The sequence below is a fragment of the Parasteatoda tepidariorum genome, chromosome 6, assembly GCF_982258835.1.
Source record: "Parasteatoda tepidariorum strain Cologne lab strain chromosome 6, Ptep-v5.0, whole genome shotgun sequence".
Taxonomy (NCBI): Eukaryota; Metazoa; Arthropoda; class Arachnida; order Araneae; family Theridiidae; genus Parasteatoda; species Parasteatoda tepidariorum.
In genome coordinates, this window is record NC_141760.1 from 104,118,224 (window position 1) to 104,140,239 (window position 22,016).

The 22,016-nt window shown below is 27.3% G+C and overlaps 1 protein-coding gene across 1 annotated transcript; it reads left to right on the forward strand.

Moving 5' to 3' along the window:
- The first annotated feature begins 741 nt into the window (after positions 1 to 741).
- LOC107438934 (cathepsin L) lies at positions 742 to 21,000 on the forward strand. The gene is made up of 13 exons (XM_087166955.1): positions 742 to 944; positions 5,528 to 5,632; positions 8,446 to 8,541; positions 9,283 to 9,376; positions 9,452 to 9,565; positions 11,024 to 11,269; positions 14,388 to 14,468; positions 16,840 to 16,959; positions 17,063 to 17,127; positions 18,583 to 18,676; positions 19,681 to 19,753; positions 20,135 to 20,144; positions 20,795 to 21,000. Exons 1-13 carry the CDS (start codon positions 750 to 752, stop codon positions 20,867 to 20,869), a joined length of 1,368 nt encoding a protein of 455 aa, XP_087023081.1. The 5' UTR covers positions 742 to 749; the 3' UTR covers positions 20,870 to 21,000.
- Positions 21,001 to 22,016: the final 1,016 nt, after the last annotated feature.

A 22,016-nucleotide genomic window follows, 5' to 3' on the forward strand; every position in this document is an offset into this window, starting at 1 on the left:
TAGGAAGAAAAATACTAACTGCATAAGATAGTATTTCATATATGAAAGAACTTGAAGATTTCGTTTTGACTTACGGAAATAAATGAAGACAGAAAAAATTTGAGAAAAAGTATAAATCATAATAATTAAATTTTTTGAAAAAAAATACAATAAAAATTTTAAAATGTTCCATAATTATATCACTTTCTGAAATTAGGTGCACAAGGAGCAACACTGATCTCACAAAAATGAAGCGAGATCAGTTTAATAATTTATAATTTTAAATAAATATCAAAAAAATATTATCAAATAAATATAGTAGAATGTGCACACTAAATAATAAAATCTAAAATCAGTATGAGGAGATATGTAGACTTCTCCAACGCGCTTCCATTTTTAAGTTATAACTATAATAATTGAAGTGATCTCTTGAACTTCGGCTCAAGAACGTAATCAGTAAAAATTACGCAATTTTTTTTACCCCCCCCCCTATTTTTCAATCAGTCATCAATGAATGATAGCAACATATCTGTTTTTTTTCTCCCCATATCACATAATTGGTGTATACTAACATTTCCAGTTTTTTGAGTTTGAGTCTTCCTTGGTGTTTCTTGAACTTTTGCAGCTTTACGTACGGTAAAACGTTTAAACTTTATGTTGCTTGCTAATGCACTGTAATTTGATAAACGTTCATGATTTGGTTTGTTGATATTTTTGACAACTTATATAAATGAGGACTGGTTGATGTTTATATTTTACGGAAAAACTTCATGCTTGAAATGATGAAGTTGTTGTTTTTCGCTCTCATCCCCCTGGTTTATGCAACCCCTGGTGGGTGGCAAAAAGTTTCACTTGATGATTTAGACGTTAAAGAAGCAACATTAAATGGAGTAAAGTTTTTATCTAGACGAACGAATTCCTTGTATCACACAAGGCTGATAGAAATTGTAGATGCTGAAAAACAGGTACTCGATCGCTTTTTAATTCGACGTATTAAAAATTTACAATTTTTTTTCTATTGAAATTAATATTGATTGTGTTGTAAAAATTTTATTAAATTGTAATATCTGAAAGATTTTGTTTGTACTTTTACATTTTGTGCACTGTACATTATAACTTTTTTCCTAAATACTTTGTTATGTAGTAACTTACCTTAATGAGAGAGGGGGTTTGTACAGTTTTTTTTTTGGGGGGGGGGTACAGAAGCATTGTCTTTATATCTATATTTTTTATTTAAAAATACATTTTAAATTTTAGGCTAAAATTAATTAGATATTTAGGGATAAAAAGTGAGTGAGACATCCATGAAAAGAAAAAGTGTAACATTAAGATTTACTTTTCAAAATAAAAAAACTTTTTTTTATTTAAAAATTTTGGAGAACATTTATTTTGTATTCTGAGGCAAACAGTTTTAAGATTTTAGATAAATCAGCCACTATTTTTAAGTATAAAATATATACTATTCTGTTAGCCTATCAATAAGAAGTAACAAATAAAAAAAACTCAAAATTAAAGTTAGTTTTCATTACATTATTGCAATTTTTTTTGTTGTGTTAATTAGAAAACCACATTTTTTGTTCATTTGTATGTGTTTTTATAATGTATGACTTATAAGACTAGTAATTTCTTGATACATAACTTAATGAATAAATTATTTCTTGAATGCATAAATTTTTAGAATATTTAATTTCTTCTTAAATAATAATTTATTAACCAAAGCTTACTCTTCAAATGCTTGTTGCTAATGTCTTTACTATCATATTCTTGCAATAACTTAATTGCGAAATTCAATGCTACTAAACATCATTATCAATTATTGTGAATGCTATAGCTCACTGTAAAAAATTAATGTAGATACCAGTAAACCGAAAAAATTTATGAATTTTCATTTGAATAGAATAATCAGTTTGGAATCTGTATAAATATAATTTGATTTTATTTAAAACTTGTTTATGTACAAAATAACCATAATGTTTTGTAAATTTAGTATAAAATAGCACGAATGAATTTTAAGTTTTAAAATAAAGTCACAAACATTTTTAAAGTTGATTAAATTGTTTTTTTTTAGAAATTTGAAAGCATATTATTGGGTAAACGGCAGGGTTTGTTGATTTAAATCAGCTTGATTTAAATCATGATTAAAATCAAATGATTTTTTAAAAAAAATCATTGATTTAAATCAACTGATTTTTAATTATATATATATATTATATTGATTTTAAAAGTTAAAAAACAGTGCTTTAAATTATTGATACTTTTATTATTTTCTTTTCTTAGTTTTAAAATTTATTTTAAATAAATTACTGTATTAATTAATTTTAGTTAACGAAATTACTTTTTTTCTTGGTGTGTGTTAAACACATTTGAAATTACATGTTTAAAAAAAAATCTTTTGATTCTTAACATTGAAAGTACAGATTAAAGTAAACATTTAATGCTGTCTTAATATAGACTTGCATAGCTGTAGAAAGTAAATAAACATGATTCTTTTTCAAAAAGAAAAAAAGCAAATGTTAATTAAAATTCTACCTTTTGATTAAAAAAGCATAGAATTCAAATCTACATTATAGTTTATTGATGGAAATTTCTATATTTCTAAAGATTGAGGTTATATTAAAAAGAAATTAGATTAATATGCCCAAAGTAGAAAGAAAAAAAAAGCTGAGTTCAGATGTTTTTTTCCTGATATAGTGTCATTCTTCCCTTTCAGTCTATTTGAAACAGTAGGGTTATTGACTGGTATTTTTTTTTCTCATAAAATTATCAGATTTTCTTTTATGAAAAAAAATTCCAATGAGTATATAGATTTTTTTAAAATGTTTTTTAGCTTAACTTATGTATTTTGATAAAGGATTAAAAATGAATATTTTAACATAAAAATATATAGATTGAATATTTATTTTTTGATGAATGACAACATTTATAAACACAATCTGTTGCATTTATTTTGCCATTTTATAAATCATGAGGAAAAAAAAAGAGATCACAATTTTAAATTAAAATTATGGTGTGCTAATTAAAACTTTGTGGTACTAGTTAAAGTAGTATTCTTTAAATTATCTATTTTATCTTGTCTTTTAATTTCAATCATGCCTTTGTATCAAAATGGTCGCTATGCATTATAATGAAAAATTATTTTAGTAAGTTAGAGCTTCTAAAATATTGTTATAATATAGTTTTAATATTAATTTAATTTTGATTAAACATTTATAAAGTTTTTTTAATCATAAATTAAGCTCTTTTGAATAAAAGTAAAAAAAATCTGATTTAAATAAAAAAAATCCGATTTAAATCAAAATAATCCGATTTTTTAAATTTTTTTAAAAAAAATCAAAAAAATCACTAACTTTGGTAAACAGGGAGATCTCCGTATCATGATCTGTGGTAAAAAAATCGCCAAGTCTTGGCAGCGTCCCTTGAAAAACAAAAAAATAGCCACTCTCGGGCAAGCATCTACACGCTTTTCTATAAAAAATGTGCAAGTTTAAATTCTATTTGGCTCCTTGGTGATTGTAGTTGGCGTGGCAGATCACAAAACAGAAATATCCCTGTGTAAACAATGTGTTTTTACTATTCATTAGTATTAGTATTTTTGGCTAGTATATATTGTATTTTTGACTAATCAGCATGTATGTCAAATGAAAATACTTGTTACTTTTTTTTAACATTAAAACTCTCGTCAAAACATATTTTAAAATTCTGAAAATAAGTAGTTCATAAGGTCTAAAGTAAATATAATTCTATAATCTATAATGATTAGTTCTTGTAAAAATTTAATTTCAATATGGTTAAAGGATATTGGATTTATTTAAGTTAGAATATAATTTTATACAAAATACTCTTTTTAGTTTAACAATTTCTTGCTTCAAATTTTTTCTTAAATATAATCGTGTTTGATTATTAATCTTTAGAATAATGATTGTTTATTTTGAAAGTTTATCTTTGATTTTAAATAAATTTTGGTTTTTAAATAAAATATATGAATATGATGAAAATATATGAATAAAATATATGAATATATGATATGAAAATATATGAATATGATATGAAAATGAATATGCTTTATGGTCGCATTGAAAATGTCTAAAATTTTCCAGTTACTTGTACAAAATATTGTTTTATTTAAATAGTTTAAATGCTTTTATATTATGAAATTGCTTCACCCTCCCTTCTGTTTCTTACAAAATATAATACCGCAGAAGATCTAATACAATTCTATAAGCCGTAATTCTCTTTAAACCATACCTATTAATTTAACAATGTAAATCATGCTAAAAAAATGTCCGTAACCGAGCAAGAACTATGAACCGTTTACAAGTTGCAATTTATTTGTTTAATACAATTCTATCAGCCATAATTCTCTTTAAGCCGTACCTATTAACTTAACAATGTAAATCATACTAAAAAAATGTCTGTAACCGAGCAAGAACTATGAACTGTTTACAAGTTGCAATTTATTTGCTTAAAGCTAGCCGTAATTGTTAAAATTGATTGTTGTTAGTTCTAATGGTTTTGATAATTTCAGTTTTTTTTCTTCTCATGCCAAGAAACACTGAAGGTAATAAATAAATGCCAATGAAATATATTCGAATGTCATTTGAAGGATTTTCTGCAAATAAGACTTTATTTTTGGAATGTTTTAAATTATATGTGCTATTTTTGTGTTATCAGGTTACATGAAGTTTAAATAAATTATTTTACTAGGTTAACTTTTGTATTGAGAAAAAATCTATTTTGTTTTCAGTAGGATGTAGTATTTTTATTTTATAACCGTCGTTGAACAGCCGACCCAGTTTTTTGGGTTTGCGACTACTATTGTTCAACTCTATAACCTCCTAATTTTGAACCCAATCCAGAAGACAAGGGAACTCCTGGATCAAGTATGGGGATTAGAGGACTTTTTGATGGGATTAACCCTCATTACCGTTATATGAAGATGAAAACCTCCCATGGTTAGCCTGATGGCAAATGCACTCTAACTCATGATCTGCCTCTACCACTGAGGATATTTTATGTCAGCACTGTGGTCGGTATGAGCCGGGTGCGGAAATCGAATCAACCAGCTATTGCTGGGATTGAACCCGGGTCACCACTTAGGAAGGAAAGCGCTCTATCTCCTGAGCCACCACGGCTCAAGATGTAGTTTTTCAAAATACTAGTTTTCAAATATAATGTATCAACACTTATTAAAATAATAATAAAAAATGTTGAAGTTACTGTACCAATTAGCACTGCTCTCATTTACTAACTCATGTAAAATTACTATTTCTTTATTTAATGTAGAGTTATTAGTTCATTTGTTAATATTAATTAAAATCATAAGCTATTATTAAAATATTCTAGTGAAAATTGTCAAAGTCTGAAAATTTTTTAAAATTTTACTATTTACTTTGTAAATCTCTTTAAGATTTGTTTATTTCAGATTTGTTTAGAAAGTGACGACTCTGAGAAACATTTTGAAATTTTATGCATAATAATATTTTGTACACTAAATTTTAATAAGTAATCAATTTTTTAAAAATCATTGTTTAATTTATTTTACTTATAGATTGTGGCTGGGGTTAATTACAAACTTCAAGTAAGAGCTGGTTATACATCTTGCAAAAAATCTGAAGTTAAGTATGAAGATCTTGAAAGTTGCGAATTTCAAACTGTGAGTTTATTTTGACTTCTTTATTGAAGATTTCTAGAGATTGATGTGTTTTGTTTTCTTAAAAAACATATGTGTACATTTTTAAGTATGTTTTGTATATGCTTCCCTTATTATCTCAATTAAAACTCTTGTTTTATTTCTTAATATTGATTAAATTTTAAGAATGGTAGTTAAGAAGTGCATTCAATGTTACCGGATTATATTTAGCAATAAATGAATAAATAAATGTTCATATTTCTCCCCGGAAAAAAATTTTATGAGTGCAAAAAAAGAAATATCTATAAAATTTAAAAGTTGCTAAATTTTATTTTTCATAAAGAAAGGAAATTAATATTGATAATCAATAACTAAAAATAAAAAAAAATTAAAAAAAGGATTATAAAAATTGCTAATTTTTCAAAAAATCTTAAAAATTACTGGCAAAGGTTTTGATTTAAAAAAACTCAAGTATTAAAAATATGAAAAGTTTTTCAAGTCTACCTCAGATATAAGATTTTGAAGAATCAAAATAAATGGAATCTAAGTAAACATTTAAAAGTTCAAAATAAATTAAAAATTCTGATCTTTTTTTAAATGTTTTGTAAATTGTAGTAGTATTAAAAGAATCAAGAGTATCCATTATGGGGTAAAACAAGCAGTTATAGAGAGAAAAAAAATGTATTTCATTGTTAAAAATACATTTAAAAATATGTAATTCAAGCATGGATACATTTACTATCTGATCTTATAAACCATAGAAATGTATTTATGATTAATTAATGGAATTTTATAAGTAATTATGATTAAATACGCTGTAGTAAATGACAAGCAGAAATTACCTTGTTTATTTAATGCAAAATTACATTTAAAAGGATGCTTTACTGGGAGAGAGGATGCTTTACTGTTTCACTGTGTCATAATTAGTTTAAAATTTAAAGTAGAGTCACATAGGGATAAATTAAAAAACACCCATTCTCTCCTTTTAAAGTGAGATAATTTGTTTATCATTTTTAGATGCATTTGCTGGGATTGATTGTAGCAAGTTCTTTTATTTCAGTCTTAGAAACTGATAAAAAGTTTAATATTTACAAACTATCTATTTATGATCAACTTATACAGTATGTTAATTAATTGTGGACAACCAAAAAAGCAATCTATTAATTTATCTTCAACAGAACTCTGTCATTCTTTTTTGACTTCTGAAAATAGATTTTTCTTTCATTTTATATTGTAATATTTTCCCTAACCGTTATTAATTTTAGTTAAAGCTTTGCAAGATATAAGTTAAAACTGTATTTATACATATATAAAAAGAATTGCATCTCTATAATATGAACTACTACTTAATGAAAATACATTTAAGTATTGTTAATTCTTTTGTAAAAGATGCAGATTGATTCTAATTTTTTTTGTGACACAAGATGATTAAAAATCAATAAAAAATAAGTAGAAATAATTGTTTTTTTGGTACACTTTGTTTATTCAACATTGCCAAAAGCATTAATCAAAAGAATAAATATTTCTGCCAGCTACTTTTAATTTTTTTTTATTCTCTAATTATTACAAACTTATCAAACTCACCTTAACTTAAACATGAATAATTCATTATTACATTGTTCATACTAATCTGGGACGGATTAAGCGTATGCCCTAGGCCATTAAAATTTTTGGGGCCCTTAAAAATTAATTAAATTTTAAATATATTAAATTTTTTTTCACGTATATTTTTTATTTATTCAAATATAAAAGTAATTATATATCTTTTCATTTAAGAAAGCATATTTAAAATAAAAATAAATAATAATAAATTAAATTTTACTTTATTTTGTTAAATTAGAACTAAAAAATAATCATAACATTTTGAAAAAAATTTGAAATTTATTAATACTGGGCCCCTAATCATTGGGAGCCCCAGCCCATGGCGTAGTCTGGCCTAATGGGAAATCCGACACTGATACTAATCTTCCAATCTTGACCAAAAAGGAATAACATATTTTAGGTTGCACAAAATATGAATTTTTAAAAATTTCTTTTCTTTGCTCAATTGTTTTTATACATGCGTGGAAAGTTAATTAAAAATTATTTGTCATTCAAAATTCTATGTATCCCACCTTTTTTATTAGTCAATATAAAAATAAATTGGGATTACAAATAAGCTTTCGCCGTTTTCTATCAAAAACTAGCAATTACTAGCGTTTTCTATCAAAAAAAAAAAAAAAAAAACCCAATGAAACCCAATTTCCTTGTTTTTGGATCATTCCCAACGTTTTTAAACGGTGTAAAATTGCCTCCTGAGTGACTTGCAATGTAAGAGCAAGTTCTTTTTGCATTTGGAACGAATCATCTATAATTTTTCCAGTTCCTTGTCTTCGTACAATTTCGGCGTTCCACTGCGTTCTTTGCCTTTCACGTCAAACTCACCATTTTTAAACTTCTGGAACTACTTACAACAACTTCTCTCACTTAAAGCAGCCTCACCATATGCTTCTCCAAGCAATCAATGAGCCTCAGCTGCAGATTTCTTTAAATTAAAGAAGTAAATTAAAAGTTCCTGCAAATGACGCTCATTTGGCTCAAAACTTGAAATTTTTGCATGTAAACAATTAGGTAATGCTAATATGGAATCACTAATACATTAAGGTTATGTCGTTACCAGATGAACAAACTTACAATAAGATGTTTAACACCAGTCAGTTTCTACATGTCCTTCTGGTAGTACCATCTTGTGACAAACGGCGGGAACTTATTTGTACACCTAATAATATATTATATTATTTGTTAATTTTAAATATTTGTCATGTCTCACTCTTATTGAATTCTGAATTCTTTTTCAGGGGCCACACAAACTTTGCAACTTAAAAGTTTATAAAGATTTACGAGGCAAGCATACACTGACAGAGTTCCATTGTGAAACTGATTCCGTAAATAGAGTAAGAGTTATAGTTCATGTTTGTTCATTAAGACTGTTGAAAGATGTGTGACCTTATAAAAATGATAAAAATAAAAATTTTGAGTTAAGCAATAGAATTTTTAGGCAATACTTACGAATGAGGAAAAATTTTCCTTTATCAAAATAATTTCTTTATTAAATTAATCGGCCTACATTTAAACTAAATATTCATCTACAAATTCATCAAAAAAGAATGGTTGAATTACATAATTGTATTATTCAAACCAGGATTCACTTTAGGAAAAATTTGGGTTCATTCTTAAGGATTCCTTCACAACATTTTTATTGCAAGAGCACACCTTTCATAAAGATTTTCTTTTAAAAAATCGGAGTCCATGACTTTTTTAAATTAAGAATTTTAAAACTAAAACTCATTAAAAGACATGATTTTTTGTGTTTTTATCCTTATTTTCTCCTATTTATAAAACTAAAAGTCAAGATCAGATTATCACTATCAGATTATAGTATTTGTATGATTTTATAATTTTATTATTTGTAAAATTATAAAAAAAATCCTAAATTTTTTTGTAATTTCATATTTTTGTTCTTATTTAGGCAATTATTTTTATAGTTTATGGCAACTATTTTCATGCAACTATTTTGTTAATTTTTTCTGTTTTAACTATTTTGTTAATCCCTCTATTTAGAGCAGAGATGTACTGGTTTATTTATTTGTTTTACCAGCTGTGAGCTGGTTTCATTATTTCCTTATTTTTTTTAGTCCCCCATCGTGAATCTTCACCATGATTATGCAGAGAAATTACTTTTTGATGATTTCATTGCCAGGCATGGAAAAGAATACAAAGATGAAAGAGGTAAGCCTGATGGAATGTTTTGAAGTTTGCCGTAGAAAATGTGCTTTTTTTAAAAACTTTTTCTTTTTATTGCAGAAAAAATGGGTCGATTCAAAGTCTTTCAAGAAAACTTAAAGAAAATCAAATTTCTGAATGACCATGAGAAAGGAACTGCAAGATATGGTTTAACACACTTCGCTGACTGGACAGGTAAATAATCTAAATATAAATTTAAAGAAATCTAACTATAATAAAAAATAATCTTACTGTAACATAAGAATTTCATTTAAAGAGACTAGTGTAATGTTTTAAAGAAATTGAATTTTATTCAACAACATATCAAAACCACATTTTTTAAATAGACCAATGTAATTTATAGGCAATCAGTGATCCAATTTACTTAAAAATGTATAAAAATTGTTAATAAAAGGAAATTAAGAAAAAAAAAACTTGTGCTATGTGATTCAAAAATATGAATAAAATAAATTAAATTGAAAAAAAAAGTTATTAAAAGTCTGGTTTAAATGAAATTAGGTATAATATAAGTGAACAATGAGTTTTATAAGCTTTTGTATTCACATAATTAGTTGAATTATCACACAATATGTAAATTATTAAATGTTTTCTCACCTAAACTAGCACTGAAAGAATTTATTAAAATTTATGATTTTATGTCAGATTTCATAATTTAATTTATAGTAATTATTAAGCATATTTTAACCTCTCAAATTATGAAGAAACTACCACTACATTTTGCTATAAAAATTTGTTCATTATAGAAAAAATGCCATTCAAGTTTTATGCTTTAATTTAAAAAACATATTTTAAATTCCCAGCATTATTTATTTTAGTAATTGATTTTTAATAATTGGTATACAATTAATAACATGACTTTGAGTACTTTATCTTAGAAGATTGAGAATATTATTTTTTTAAGTACGAAATTAGCAAGGAAGTTAACTTAGTGTATTTATTTTTAAATAATTTTAAAGAAAAGTAAAATAATCAAGTAAAATAAAAAAGTTCAAAGTTTAACAAAATCATAAGTAATATATAAAGCAAATAGTTATACCACTAGTATTTAATATTCAACTCTTTTATAAGTTTTTTACACTATATTTCAGCATATGAAAATACTTACGTATTTCAAAAAGATAATTTATAATAATTAAATTTTGAAGCTATTTTATTGTACTTATGTATAAAAATGTGAAATATATTACAAAGAGAAGAACTGTTCAAAAGTTTTGTTTTTTTAAAAATAAACTTCCTGAGCTGCATTATTTGTCATTATTTTGTTGGAAAAATTTGACTGAGTTAAGTTTTTTTTTACGTTCAACAAAACAATCCTATACTCAATTGTACAACCTTTCAACAAAAGACCTGTTGTTTGTTATCATGATTAGTATTTTTGTACCTTAAATATATATAATTTTGTAAAACTCCAAAGAAAAACCTGATCATTGGATTTTCAACAAAATTCATAGATACCCAGGTAGGTATTTAAGAATTTAAGGTATTTATCCCAAGTTACTAGAATCTGGGTATTTTGCATCTATATTCAGAGGTAGAACAAATAAAATTTGTTTTAGAATTAATTTATTTATTCGTCTTTGCATAATTTGTCTCTACTTTATATTGAAGATGCGATTTTTGTGTCTATTGTAGGGGAAGAATTCAAGCGAAATGCTTTAGGCTTACGCCCAGATCTTATGGATGCAAATGAAATGCCACCTTCAGCTGAAATTCCAAAAATTAGCATCCCTGATTCATTTGACTGGCGGGACAAAAAAATAATAACTGAAGTCAAAAATCAACAACAGTGTGGATCTTGCTGGGCATTTTCTACCACTGGAAATATTGAAGGACAGTGGGCACTGAAAAAGAAGGCTTTGGTTTCCCTATCAGAACAAGGTTTATTTTTTCTTCTTTTCTTGGAATTATTTCTCAATATCTCAATAAATGAATTATTTCTCAATAAATGAATAATAGAACCAATGTACAGTGCACAAAAATAAAAAAATGATCCACCCTGAATAACTTTTAATGTAATGATTGAATCTTCATGCTCTAGGTTTAAATCTTGATAGTTTGAGGGGATGACTTCAAATATACTAATTAATTAGTGCAGACAGTATTTTAAGTTATAAAATCAGACATAAAAAAAACTTACTTTCTCTGAATAAACATACCTTTTTTGACGGATTCTGATTTCTGACCCTCAAAATATATGGGGAAAAATCTGGAAAATATGAACCCCATAGTTTGGCCTGGAAAGTGATCTAAAGTTTAAACCCCTTAATGTTCATGTTCATCCTCAATGTTAAACCCCTTAATGTTTTCACTCAAATTTTGTATTTTGCCATGTAAAATTACATACTTAAAAATAATGCAAAAAATTGTATACCTAACAATTCAAAATTTTTTCTACTATTTAATAAAATAATAAATATTTATTTAAAACTTATTTTTTGCATGGAATTATCTATGGATAAATAAATCTTATAATTCTATGCAAAAATGCTTCAATTCGCTGAAATTTTTTTTTTCGAGCTATGGCAAAATATGCAAAAATTAACATTTAGCGGTCCAAACTTTGGATTGCTCTTCTGATCAAACTATGGGGACCATATTTCACAGATTGTGACTATCCCCCTATATTTTGAGGGTCAGAAATCCGAATACGTTGATAATATGTTACGTTATTCCGAGTTTGTAACTTAAATTATTGCCTGCTCTAATTAATTAGCATATTTGAACTCACCCCCTCGAACCATTAAGATTGAGTACTAGAACGTGATTATCCAATCATTAAATCAAAAGTTATTTAGGGTTGTTTTGGTGCACTGTACACCTATAATTAATAAAAGTATTGATGCTACAAGTTTCAGTATCCTATTTTATTGTTGAAGTGTATAATTTTTTGTAGATATATAATTTAATGCAACAAACGCGTTACTTTAAAGTCCATTATTATTCTGTGCACAATTTTCAGAATTAAAATTTTAATATTTTATTAAATCTTCTTTTTCATGGATTACAGTCTGTTTTTGTGAGGACATTGTCTCTAGAAGCCTCTGGAGTGCATTTATATTCATAGCCTGATAGCTGAAGCTTTTCAGCGTAGGTTCTGCAGATTATCACCATATTTGCAGATTTTTCCTCTCACATTTGTTAGTATGGGGGGATGGAAAAAATTGCTGACGGAGGAAAAAGAAAGATTTTTCTATCCTCATTTATGACAGGGTGCGTAGCGTTTTTAAAAAGTGCTTAAAGATACTTATTTTTAATTTACTTTTTTTAAAAGCCCTCAAAGCTGCTTTTTTTTAATTCAGGGTTTATAAAAAGTGATTAATTTTCTCTTTCAAAAAGAGATTTCTTTGCAGTGCCGATTGTCCTTCTAAATTGCAAAAAATTCATGTTTTTCACAATTTTCTCTGCAATATTTATCAGAAACTATTTATTTTATCATAATTATGTAAAGTTTTTGAATTTTATTGATTTTATGCTAATAAATTAAGAATTTTAAACAATAGGAGAAAATAATTTTTATCACTGCACAGATCCGAATTATAATTTATTTTTTGGAAAGTGATAAAAAATATTTTTTGAGTGCTTAAAAAGTACTTAAAAGGTGCTTATATTTTTGTAAAAAAATCTGGCTACGCAAGCTGTATGAAAGAGAAATTAAAACTGCATCTTTTTTTTAATACTTGATATTGCGATTATTTGATCTAATTTATTACGGATGTTGCATAATATTTTTTATGCGCAATGCATCATTGTAATTGTTTAAAAAAGTTGTTCACAAAAGCATCCAGCCTAATTTATGAGAATAATCAGATAATGTTGTATTGTCATTTTATTTCGAGTTTGAATGTTAAGCAAAGAAATAAAGTTTGGAATCAATTTTTATTATCCTTAAGGGGATAAATCTGTAAGGGATTTAAGGAAGGGGTATATTATCAAGGGGATACAGCGTAAAGGATTATATTTAAGGATTACTTTTTTTTACAAGCTTCTACTGAGTAGCAGCTTGTAAAAAAAAAAGAAGGATTTTTTAATGAATTTTACTACGATTGTGATAAATATAATACATTTTTTTAAAAATCTTATTGTACACATTTTAATCTTCATTTTGTCATGTTACTAATAAAAAAATTAGCGCTTATATAATTTATCCATTACTTGCTGTACTTATAAGTGGAAAAAAATCTTCCAAAATTGATTCGGTTTTGATTTGTTTTAAATTCTATGAAAGTAGTATTTTTTTATTTTGCATGTAGGATTTTTTTTAAAAAAAAAATTTCTTTTTCACAAAAAGGCAGAGTTTTGAGAAAAAAAAATACATAAAATAAGTTACTTTTTTGTGGATTACTCAAACAAAAGTCAACCCAATCAAAAAAATCCTTATGTGTAATGAAAACTATATTTGTTGTAAACTTTTTGTCAAAATTTGAAGTAAATTGGTTGAAATTTGTACAAGTTATAGATACAAAAAGTAAGAGAAACTTCGTTTTGAGTTAAAAGTTTTGTTTTCAAGAATCCATATAAATGTATAAAATTTTGCATTAATACCTGATTCATAACATGCTTTTTCTCCATCATTTTCAGCTGTTTCAAGTGCTAGTCTTGTTCTTTCAGCTGTTTCAAGTGCTAGTCTTGTTCTTTCAGCTGTTTCAAGTGCCTTATCTGTTTCTAGAATAGCATCCAAAATTATGCTTTCACCTTCATCTGGAGCATATTCTTTGGCTGCTGGGCTTACATTTATTTCCAATTGTTCCAAGACTGTCAATAATTCTTTGCAACGTTCATTAAAAATTATTACAGCTAAATATGTTGCTATTAATTCTTTTTCTTGCATAATTTAAGCAAATTATTTCAATAAAATAGTTAAGATGATAATATTTTACTAAAATGTTTTAATGGGAGGGAGTAAATCTGTTAATCAACGGAGTGCCCAAGTTCACTTGTTCATACATGTTACAGCATGTTTCCCCCTTAAATACAAATTATTGTTTTTTACTTTCAGAACTAGTGGATTGTGATAAAGTAGATCAAGGGTGCAATGGAGGATTGCAGACTAATGCTTATAAAGAAATTATTCGCCTTGGCAAGTACTTCATTTTTTGTAATACAGTAGGGAACCGATTATCCGGAACGATCGGGACCATCGCTATTCCGGATAACTGATTTTTCCGGTTTTCTGAATCGCTACAAAAAGCCGTTTTTTTTATTGTTAAACACAACTAAAAAAAATTTTTTTTGGAAATAATCTTAAAAAGAAGAAAAAACGATGGAGCAATACACTAATGATTATTTCCAAAATGATGGTAAGGTAAACATCTTTCAAAAAAGAACGAAAAATCCTAAAATTTTATAAGGAAAAAAAAATTATTTTTTTTATAATGGTGGGAAAATTTATCGAATTTCGTTCCGGTTTTTTGGTTTTCCGGTTTTCTGATTTCCGGATAACGGGTTCTGTACTGTATTATTAATCATTTTTGTGACTGACAAACACTCTTCATTTTATATCATTTTTAAATCTGGTCAAAAACCTGGCTAAGTAGAAAATACTGTAATAAAATTAAATAAAGGAACTATATATTGGTGTTCAAAATTAAAAGAATTTTCTGATTTACGTTGATTATCATCAGAACCAATTTAAATGAAATTTGGTAATTTCTTGTATTATTAATTTCTTATAATAATTTTTTTGTAATATTATTTCTTCAAACATTATTAGTAATTTTTTTTGATTGATAAACTCTCTTTATTTTATTTTATTTTTAAATCTGGTTAAAAACCTGGTCTAGTAGCCAAGTTTTTGACCAACCAGGTTGCACTGTAATAAAATCAAATATAGGGATTATATATGTATATATGCATACGAGTTTTCAAAATTAAGAGAATTTTCAGATTTTGTGGATTATCATTAGAACAAATTTAAATGAAATTTGGTTTTAACACAGCTTAATATAATACCAACAAAATAACCATTCAACAGCTATTATGCTAAATGCGTGGTCATACATAACATTCATTGGAGCCTGAAGATATGAAAAAGGGGTTTCAGAATAATTTTTAAAAAAAGGGTCAGTAAAGGTATGGGCCTCTCCCAGTCTATTCTGAATGGTGTGTTGTATCACTCTATGATTTTATTTGGGAAATAACCCATAATAAGTGTTTATTTTATTTTATAACCGTTGTTCAACAGTAGACCCAGATTTTGGGTTTACAACTCACAATGTTCACACATGGTACAATGTTCAACTATGTAGTCTTGTAATTTTGCACCCTATCCAGAAATGAAGGGAACTCCTGTATCAATCATTGGGAGAAATTTGCCTTCGTGGAAGACTTTTTTTTGATGGAACTAACCTGCATTTGAGTCACATGGAGAGAAAAATCTCCCACGGTTAGCCTGATGGCAAGGGGACTCTAACTCATGATCCGTCTACCACTGAGGATATTTCACGTCAACACTGTGTTCGGTGCAAGTTGGATGCGGAATTCGTATCCATCAGCCACTACTGGGATTCAAACACGGTTCACCTCATTGGAAGGCGAACGCTCTATCCCCCGAGCCAGCGCACCTCTGTTGAGCCATTGCAGTGTTTCTTATTGTGGTAATTATTCAGGAGATCTAATTTTTCCATTCATCAGGCTAATATTTTCACTTTCAAGAAAATTATCAACAAGAAGAACTATTTGTGGCCATGTATTGTGGTATGTTAAAATGAAATCAGAGCCAATTATACCCTTAAAGCCAAGACGGCCAGGGAATAGAGCGTTCGTCTTCCAATGAGGTGAACCAGCTAGTGCGAGCTAGACTATCGGCCAGACGTGGACTATATGGTTAAGGGTTTTGCAAACCTAGGTACGTGTCCACGTCTGGAAGGGGAAAAAATGAGGCGAACCCGGTTCGAATCCCAGTGATGGCTGGTCAATACAAATTCTGCACCCAGCTCACACCGGTCACAGTGCTGACGCAAAATATCCTCAGTGGTAGACGGATTAAGGTTAGAGTCCCCTTACTGTGGGAGGGTTTCGTTGTTTTCCTCTCCATGTAGAGCAAATACAAGTTAGTTACATCAATAAAGTCCTCCACGAAGGCAAATTTCCCCCCAATACTTGATCCAGGAATTCCCTTGTTTTCTGGATTGGGTTGAAAATTACAAGGCTACGGAGTTGAACGTTAGTAGTCGTAAACCCGAAAATTCGGTTGGCTGTTCAACGATGGTTATCAAATAAAATTATACCCTTAAAATGTTAGTATTTTTGTTGTTTTGTATCTTATTTTATCACTTGACTGTACCACATTATCTTTCATTACAAAAGTTAAACTGACAATAATGTTAACTATGAAAAATGAATAACTTTTATTGGAGGATACTTGTATTAGATATAAATTTGCGAAATGATTGTTATTTCAAAATTAATTTTTATTTCATTGTGAAGTGAATTTTTAAAGTGTGTTGCAGGTGGATTAGAACAAGAGCAAGACTATCCCTATGAGGCTGAAGGTGAAAAATGTGAGTTTTCAAAGTCTAAAGTAAAAGTTTACATCAATGGATCAGTCACGATTTCTTCAAATGAAACAGGTATGCATGCCTCTCAAATATCAATAAAATAAAAAACACAATTTATGAAGTGATTTATTTAGAAATCATTTATTATTATTAATTTTAATTATTATTTATTTAGAAATGGCACAGTGGTTGGTGCAGAATGGACCTATTGCAATTGGAATTAATGCAAATGCTATGCAGGTATGTTCCGCTGCACCCCGAAAACTTTTTTTTTTATACACAGCTCAAATTATGTATTTAAGAAAATAGACAATGCTTATGTTAGAAAAGGGACATAGCTCAAAACGCATATTTAAGAAAATGGAGAATGCTTATGTAAGAAAAGGGACAAAGCTTAAATAAGAAAAGGGACATAGCTCAAAATGTGTATTTAAGAAAATGGACAAAGCTTATATGTTAGAAAAGGGACATAGTTCAAAATATGTATTTAAAATAGACAAGCGTTCGATTCTATTTTCCTAACTGTTACTTTTTTTAAGAATAATCAAATCAATGAATTAATCAAGTGAATTCAAATAATGCTGTCATTCAAAAGACATTCTACAGTCCTTTTTTGCCTCAGGTGCCATGAATTTATAATAGCTGCCAACTCGACTGGATTTTACTAGTTTCTCTTGGTCAAAATGCGTATTAATAAAAACTGATTTAATTCTTCTGGTTTTTGTGCATTTGAGAAAGTTTCCTTAAAAAATCCTTATTGAAATAGAATTTTTGGGCAGATCCTTGCATGCTTGAATATTTAAATAAGTGTTACTAATACACAATGAAGCGAGCTTCATTTATGAAAACCAGTTTAAAATTTTTCTTTTGTTCTCAAATGTTCAGTTTATTTTTAGCCAAAACTCCCTTTTTTCATTATTTAAAAACTATTTTAGATGAATTAAATGCCTATTACTATCCAAAATTGTGAGTAAACATAATACATAATATTTTTAGCTTGTTTAATGTCAATCATGACTGGAGAATATTGCAGTCTTTCTGTATTGATGATTATAAAAAACCCTAAAATTCCCTATGTGTAAAATATTTAGTACATTATGCAACAATTGTCATGAAATTTATATCATTTTGTAAAATCTAGGCATTTATGCAGCTTTCATAAATATGCTTTATTACTTGTTGGAATTTCATTTATTGAATTGAATATCATTTAGCGATTGTCTGAAAAGTTAGATGTGTAATATACTAAGCCACTCCGTGATTATTTTGTTAACATAATTTTTAAAAAAGTAAATAAAATAGTTAAAATTTAGATTTAAGTTGCATTGTGTGTACTTACTGAAATTGTGGCTCTAATGTCAAACACCGAGTGTTGATGAAAACAGATGGTTTTGTTTTATGTTCCTCTCTTGTGCTATTTTAGTTTTTCTCAATTTTATTTATCATTAATTTTTATAGACAAGTATTTTAATTTCCCCCTTATCATTATTAATATTTTATTACTGTCGATAGCAATAATTTGATTGTTTTTATTGAGAAGTAATATTTTTTTCCAGAAAATAAGGTAAGAGATTTCCGACTCTTGAATATCCACGCATCCAAAATTTGCCTGAATTTTGGACAATTGAGATTTTACTGTATAATCATTGAAAAAAAAAAGTTTCTTGTGTAAATAAAAATTGATATCTTTTACAGTTTTACTATGGTGGAATCTCTCACCCATGGAAGTTCCTCTGCGACCCAAGCAACCTTGATCATGGTGTCTTGATTGTTGGCTATGGTGTTCACAGTAAGTTCGTTGCCTTGTTTATAAGAATATTTATGAATGCAAATATTTTCGTATAGTTAATTATTTGAAAGCCAATATTTTTTGATAGTATAACATTAACAATCCATCTTCATCAGGTGATTTGTAAAGCACAATACACATTTTACTTTTTAAGAGAGCAATATAATGTAGGTAGGTCAGTCATTGAAAGTTAAAAATGGTTTTTCTAATTAAAGTAACAACAACCCCAAAATTTGGTTTTGCCATATTATTAGTATATTGGTGTTAAGTTCATGCGACCCTGTGACTCTTAAGGAGAAGCATTGTAATAGTTTTTATTTTAAAGTTAAAACTTGTGATGTTTTCATTCTTTTTCTTGGACTTTGCAGTTCCATGGTGTTTAGCTTTTTAAAAAAGTGTTTATTTTTGGTTTTCGTTTTTTAAAAGCCCTTAATGGTGCTTTCTTTATTGGGTGTTTTTAAAAAGTGTTTAATTATCCCTTTTTAAAAATGAGATTTACACAAAAACATGATTTTCACATTGTTCTCATGAACGTTTTCACAATTCCTTCAAACTGTATTCAAATTCGGCATACCGTCGGTTCGTAGCTTATGAAAGCGCCAATCATTTTACATGTTTGATGAAATACTTGCGTGTCCACATACTGTACTGGATTCAGTATGAAGGATTCTTGCACTCTCTGCTGCATTTTTCAAGATATTCTTAATTTCAGGCTTTATTTTTATCCTCTGAAATCGAACCAAAAAATCTTTCGATATTTTTATGTTGGTTAATAAAATCAAGAAAAGAGTTCTTTGTCAGAAACTAGTTATTTTATTACGACCATGTAAAGTCTTTGAAAATTCTTTTGCAGCTTGTTAATGTATATAGCGCTTAAAAAGGACTTAAAAGGTCCTTATTTTTTGTTGAAAGATTTGGCTACACACCCTGCTATTGTATCCGTAATTTTAAAGTAATTATGAATGTTTTGAAATTAATTTTTGTTTGTTTTATTATTTTTTTAGCGTATCCAATATTTAAAAAGACTCTTCCTTTCTGGATTATAAAGAACAGTTGGGGTGCCTCTTGGGAGAACAGGTAAATATTGAACCATTTCTTTCAATGTATAAATGGAATTTAAAATTGACTACAAATGATTCTTTCCGTTGATGCAATAATTACTCTGACATAACAGTTTAAATTTGAATTGCATTTTAAAAATTCAGAATTGAGTTTTGCATTTAAAGTAGAAGTTTTGCTTATTTTTTTCTATTCAACTCAGCAGAGAAATTTTTGAGTGGATTGAACCATAAATAGTGATACGCTGACGTAACATCTAGTACTTTAACATAATTTACTACTTTGTCATAGACAGAAACACATTCACTGTTAAAACTTTGCTAAATAAAATTCACACAGTGATATTATTTAAAAGTTTTTGATTTACTCTACAATAATAAAAAATTATTTTTTACATAGAATTGCCTTTGTATAAATGAATTTTGCAATTGTATCCAGAGATTTTTCGATTTGCTTAAAAAGTTCTCTTAAGTTCTAAAAGTATAATCATATAGAAAAAGTGAAATTAAAATTAAGGGTCAGTTTAAATTTGAACATGCTTTTCACTGTTTACTCCTTTGATATTTCAGTTCGTTGTTTTCAAAAGCAAATTTTTTTCTTCATGTTTTTAAAAAATAAATTAGGCAGTTTATACACAAGTCTATATTTTGTTTACACAACTTAAGATAATAAAATAGGGAGTAAATACATTAAAATCGCCTTACCTTTCTTTTTTACTGATTATTTTGCCTTAACTGACCATCCATTTCTTCCTTTTGCATTTTAACTAACCATCAATTTTTCCCTTCTTTTGCTTGTTAACCATCCATTTCTTCCTTCTTTTGCCTGTTAACTATCTATCCATTTCTTCCTTCTTTTGCCTGTTAACTTTAATCGATAACTTTAAAAATTCTGTAACGTTTGTATTAATTGGAAAAATATCTTAACTTTTTCCTCAACTATAATGAGTTTTGTACTTATCAATTTTTTTAAAAATGTCTTAAGTATAGCCATTGCTTACTACTCCATTTGTATAATTTTAACCTGGACAAAGTTTAAATGTCTGACAAATGATTTTAGGGTTATTATCGAGTCTACCGTGGTGATGGAACATGTGGATTGAATTTGATGGCCTCATCAGCTGTTGTTAATTAAGAGCCCGTGTGGAACAAAAAAGTTGTTGTACTTTTATTTTAAGGTGTTGCCTAGTATTGTTGATTGTTTTTCTAAAATAACTTTTTTATTTAAATGTAGAACATTTTAATAAAGTTTGTATTTTTATATTTTTTTTAAATAGAAACAAATGTTAAAATAAGGGATCAATTAAAAATTTGTAACATTTCTAGTGTTATATGAAAAGTTATAAATATTTCTGTTCAGTTTTTATAAGTTTAACTTCAAAAATTTTTGTATCATAGACTTCTTTCAAATGCATATGGAAAAAATCCAGATTTGCATAATGTACCAAATCATTTACGCATCGGGAATTTGATTTTTACAGTAAAAAAGAAAAATTGCAATATTTTCCTGTCATGATTGGCATCAAATATGCTTGAAATGTTGTGAATTATGTTTACTCATAATTTTGAATAGTTATAGGCATTTAATTCATAAAAAATCATTAAGATTCCTTAATTTAAAAAATGAGTTCTAAATAAAAATAAACTGAACATTTTAGAACAAAAAAAAGTTTTAAACTGATTTGTTTAATTGAAGCTCACTTCATTATACATTAGTAATACTTATTTAAATATTCATGCAAACAATAATCCATGCAAAAATTCTATTTCTGTAGGGATTTTTTTTTGTTGGAAAACTTACCCAATTTTAAGAAATTTTCTAAAATGTACTGAAACCAGGAGAATTTTCATTAAACTAGGAGAAACTAGCAAAATCCAGTAGAGTTGGCAGCTCTGCACATGAAATGTTCATTTTTCACACATCAAATTTGAAACAGTTGTTCATTTTTGATAATTAACTATTTCTGATTATATAACTGGTTAGATACAGTCCCTGGCGAAATTAGACGCACTATAAGATTCTATGTAAAATCTTAATTATCAGGTGATACTATACAGATATACCGGTACTATTAGACGATATATAATATAAATTTGACAATTGGATAAATTAGACAATATTTTATAGAATATTTATTATATCAAGCATTATATTAGTTTACTAGATAATTAGATCAAAATATTAGACGCACTGTAGTGTTTTAATAATGACATGTTTTGCCCGAGTTTATAGGCAGTACTTTTATAACATACATGTAATGGGTTTTTATTCAGGAGATTTT

Excerpts from the sequence above, each read along its gene's own strand:
- LOC107438934 (XM_087166955.1), top strand. The coding sequence starts at position 750 with ATGCTTGAAATGATGAAGTTGTTGTTTTTCGCTCTCATCCCCCTGGTT. Across the intron at positions 9,377-9,451 it reads AGAATACAAAGATGAAAGAG|AAAAAATGGGTCGATTCAAA; the intron begins GTAAGCCTGATG and ends TTTTTATTGCAG. Across the intron at positions 16,960-17,062 it reads GATTTCTTCAAATGAAACAG|AAATGGCACAGTGGTTGGTG; the intron begins GTATGCATGCCT and ends TTATTTATTTAG.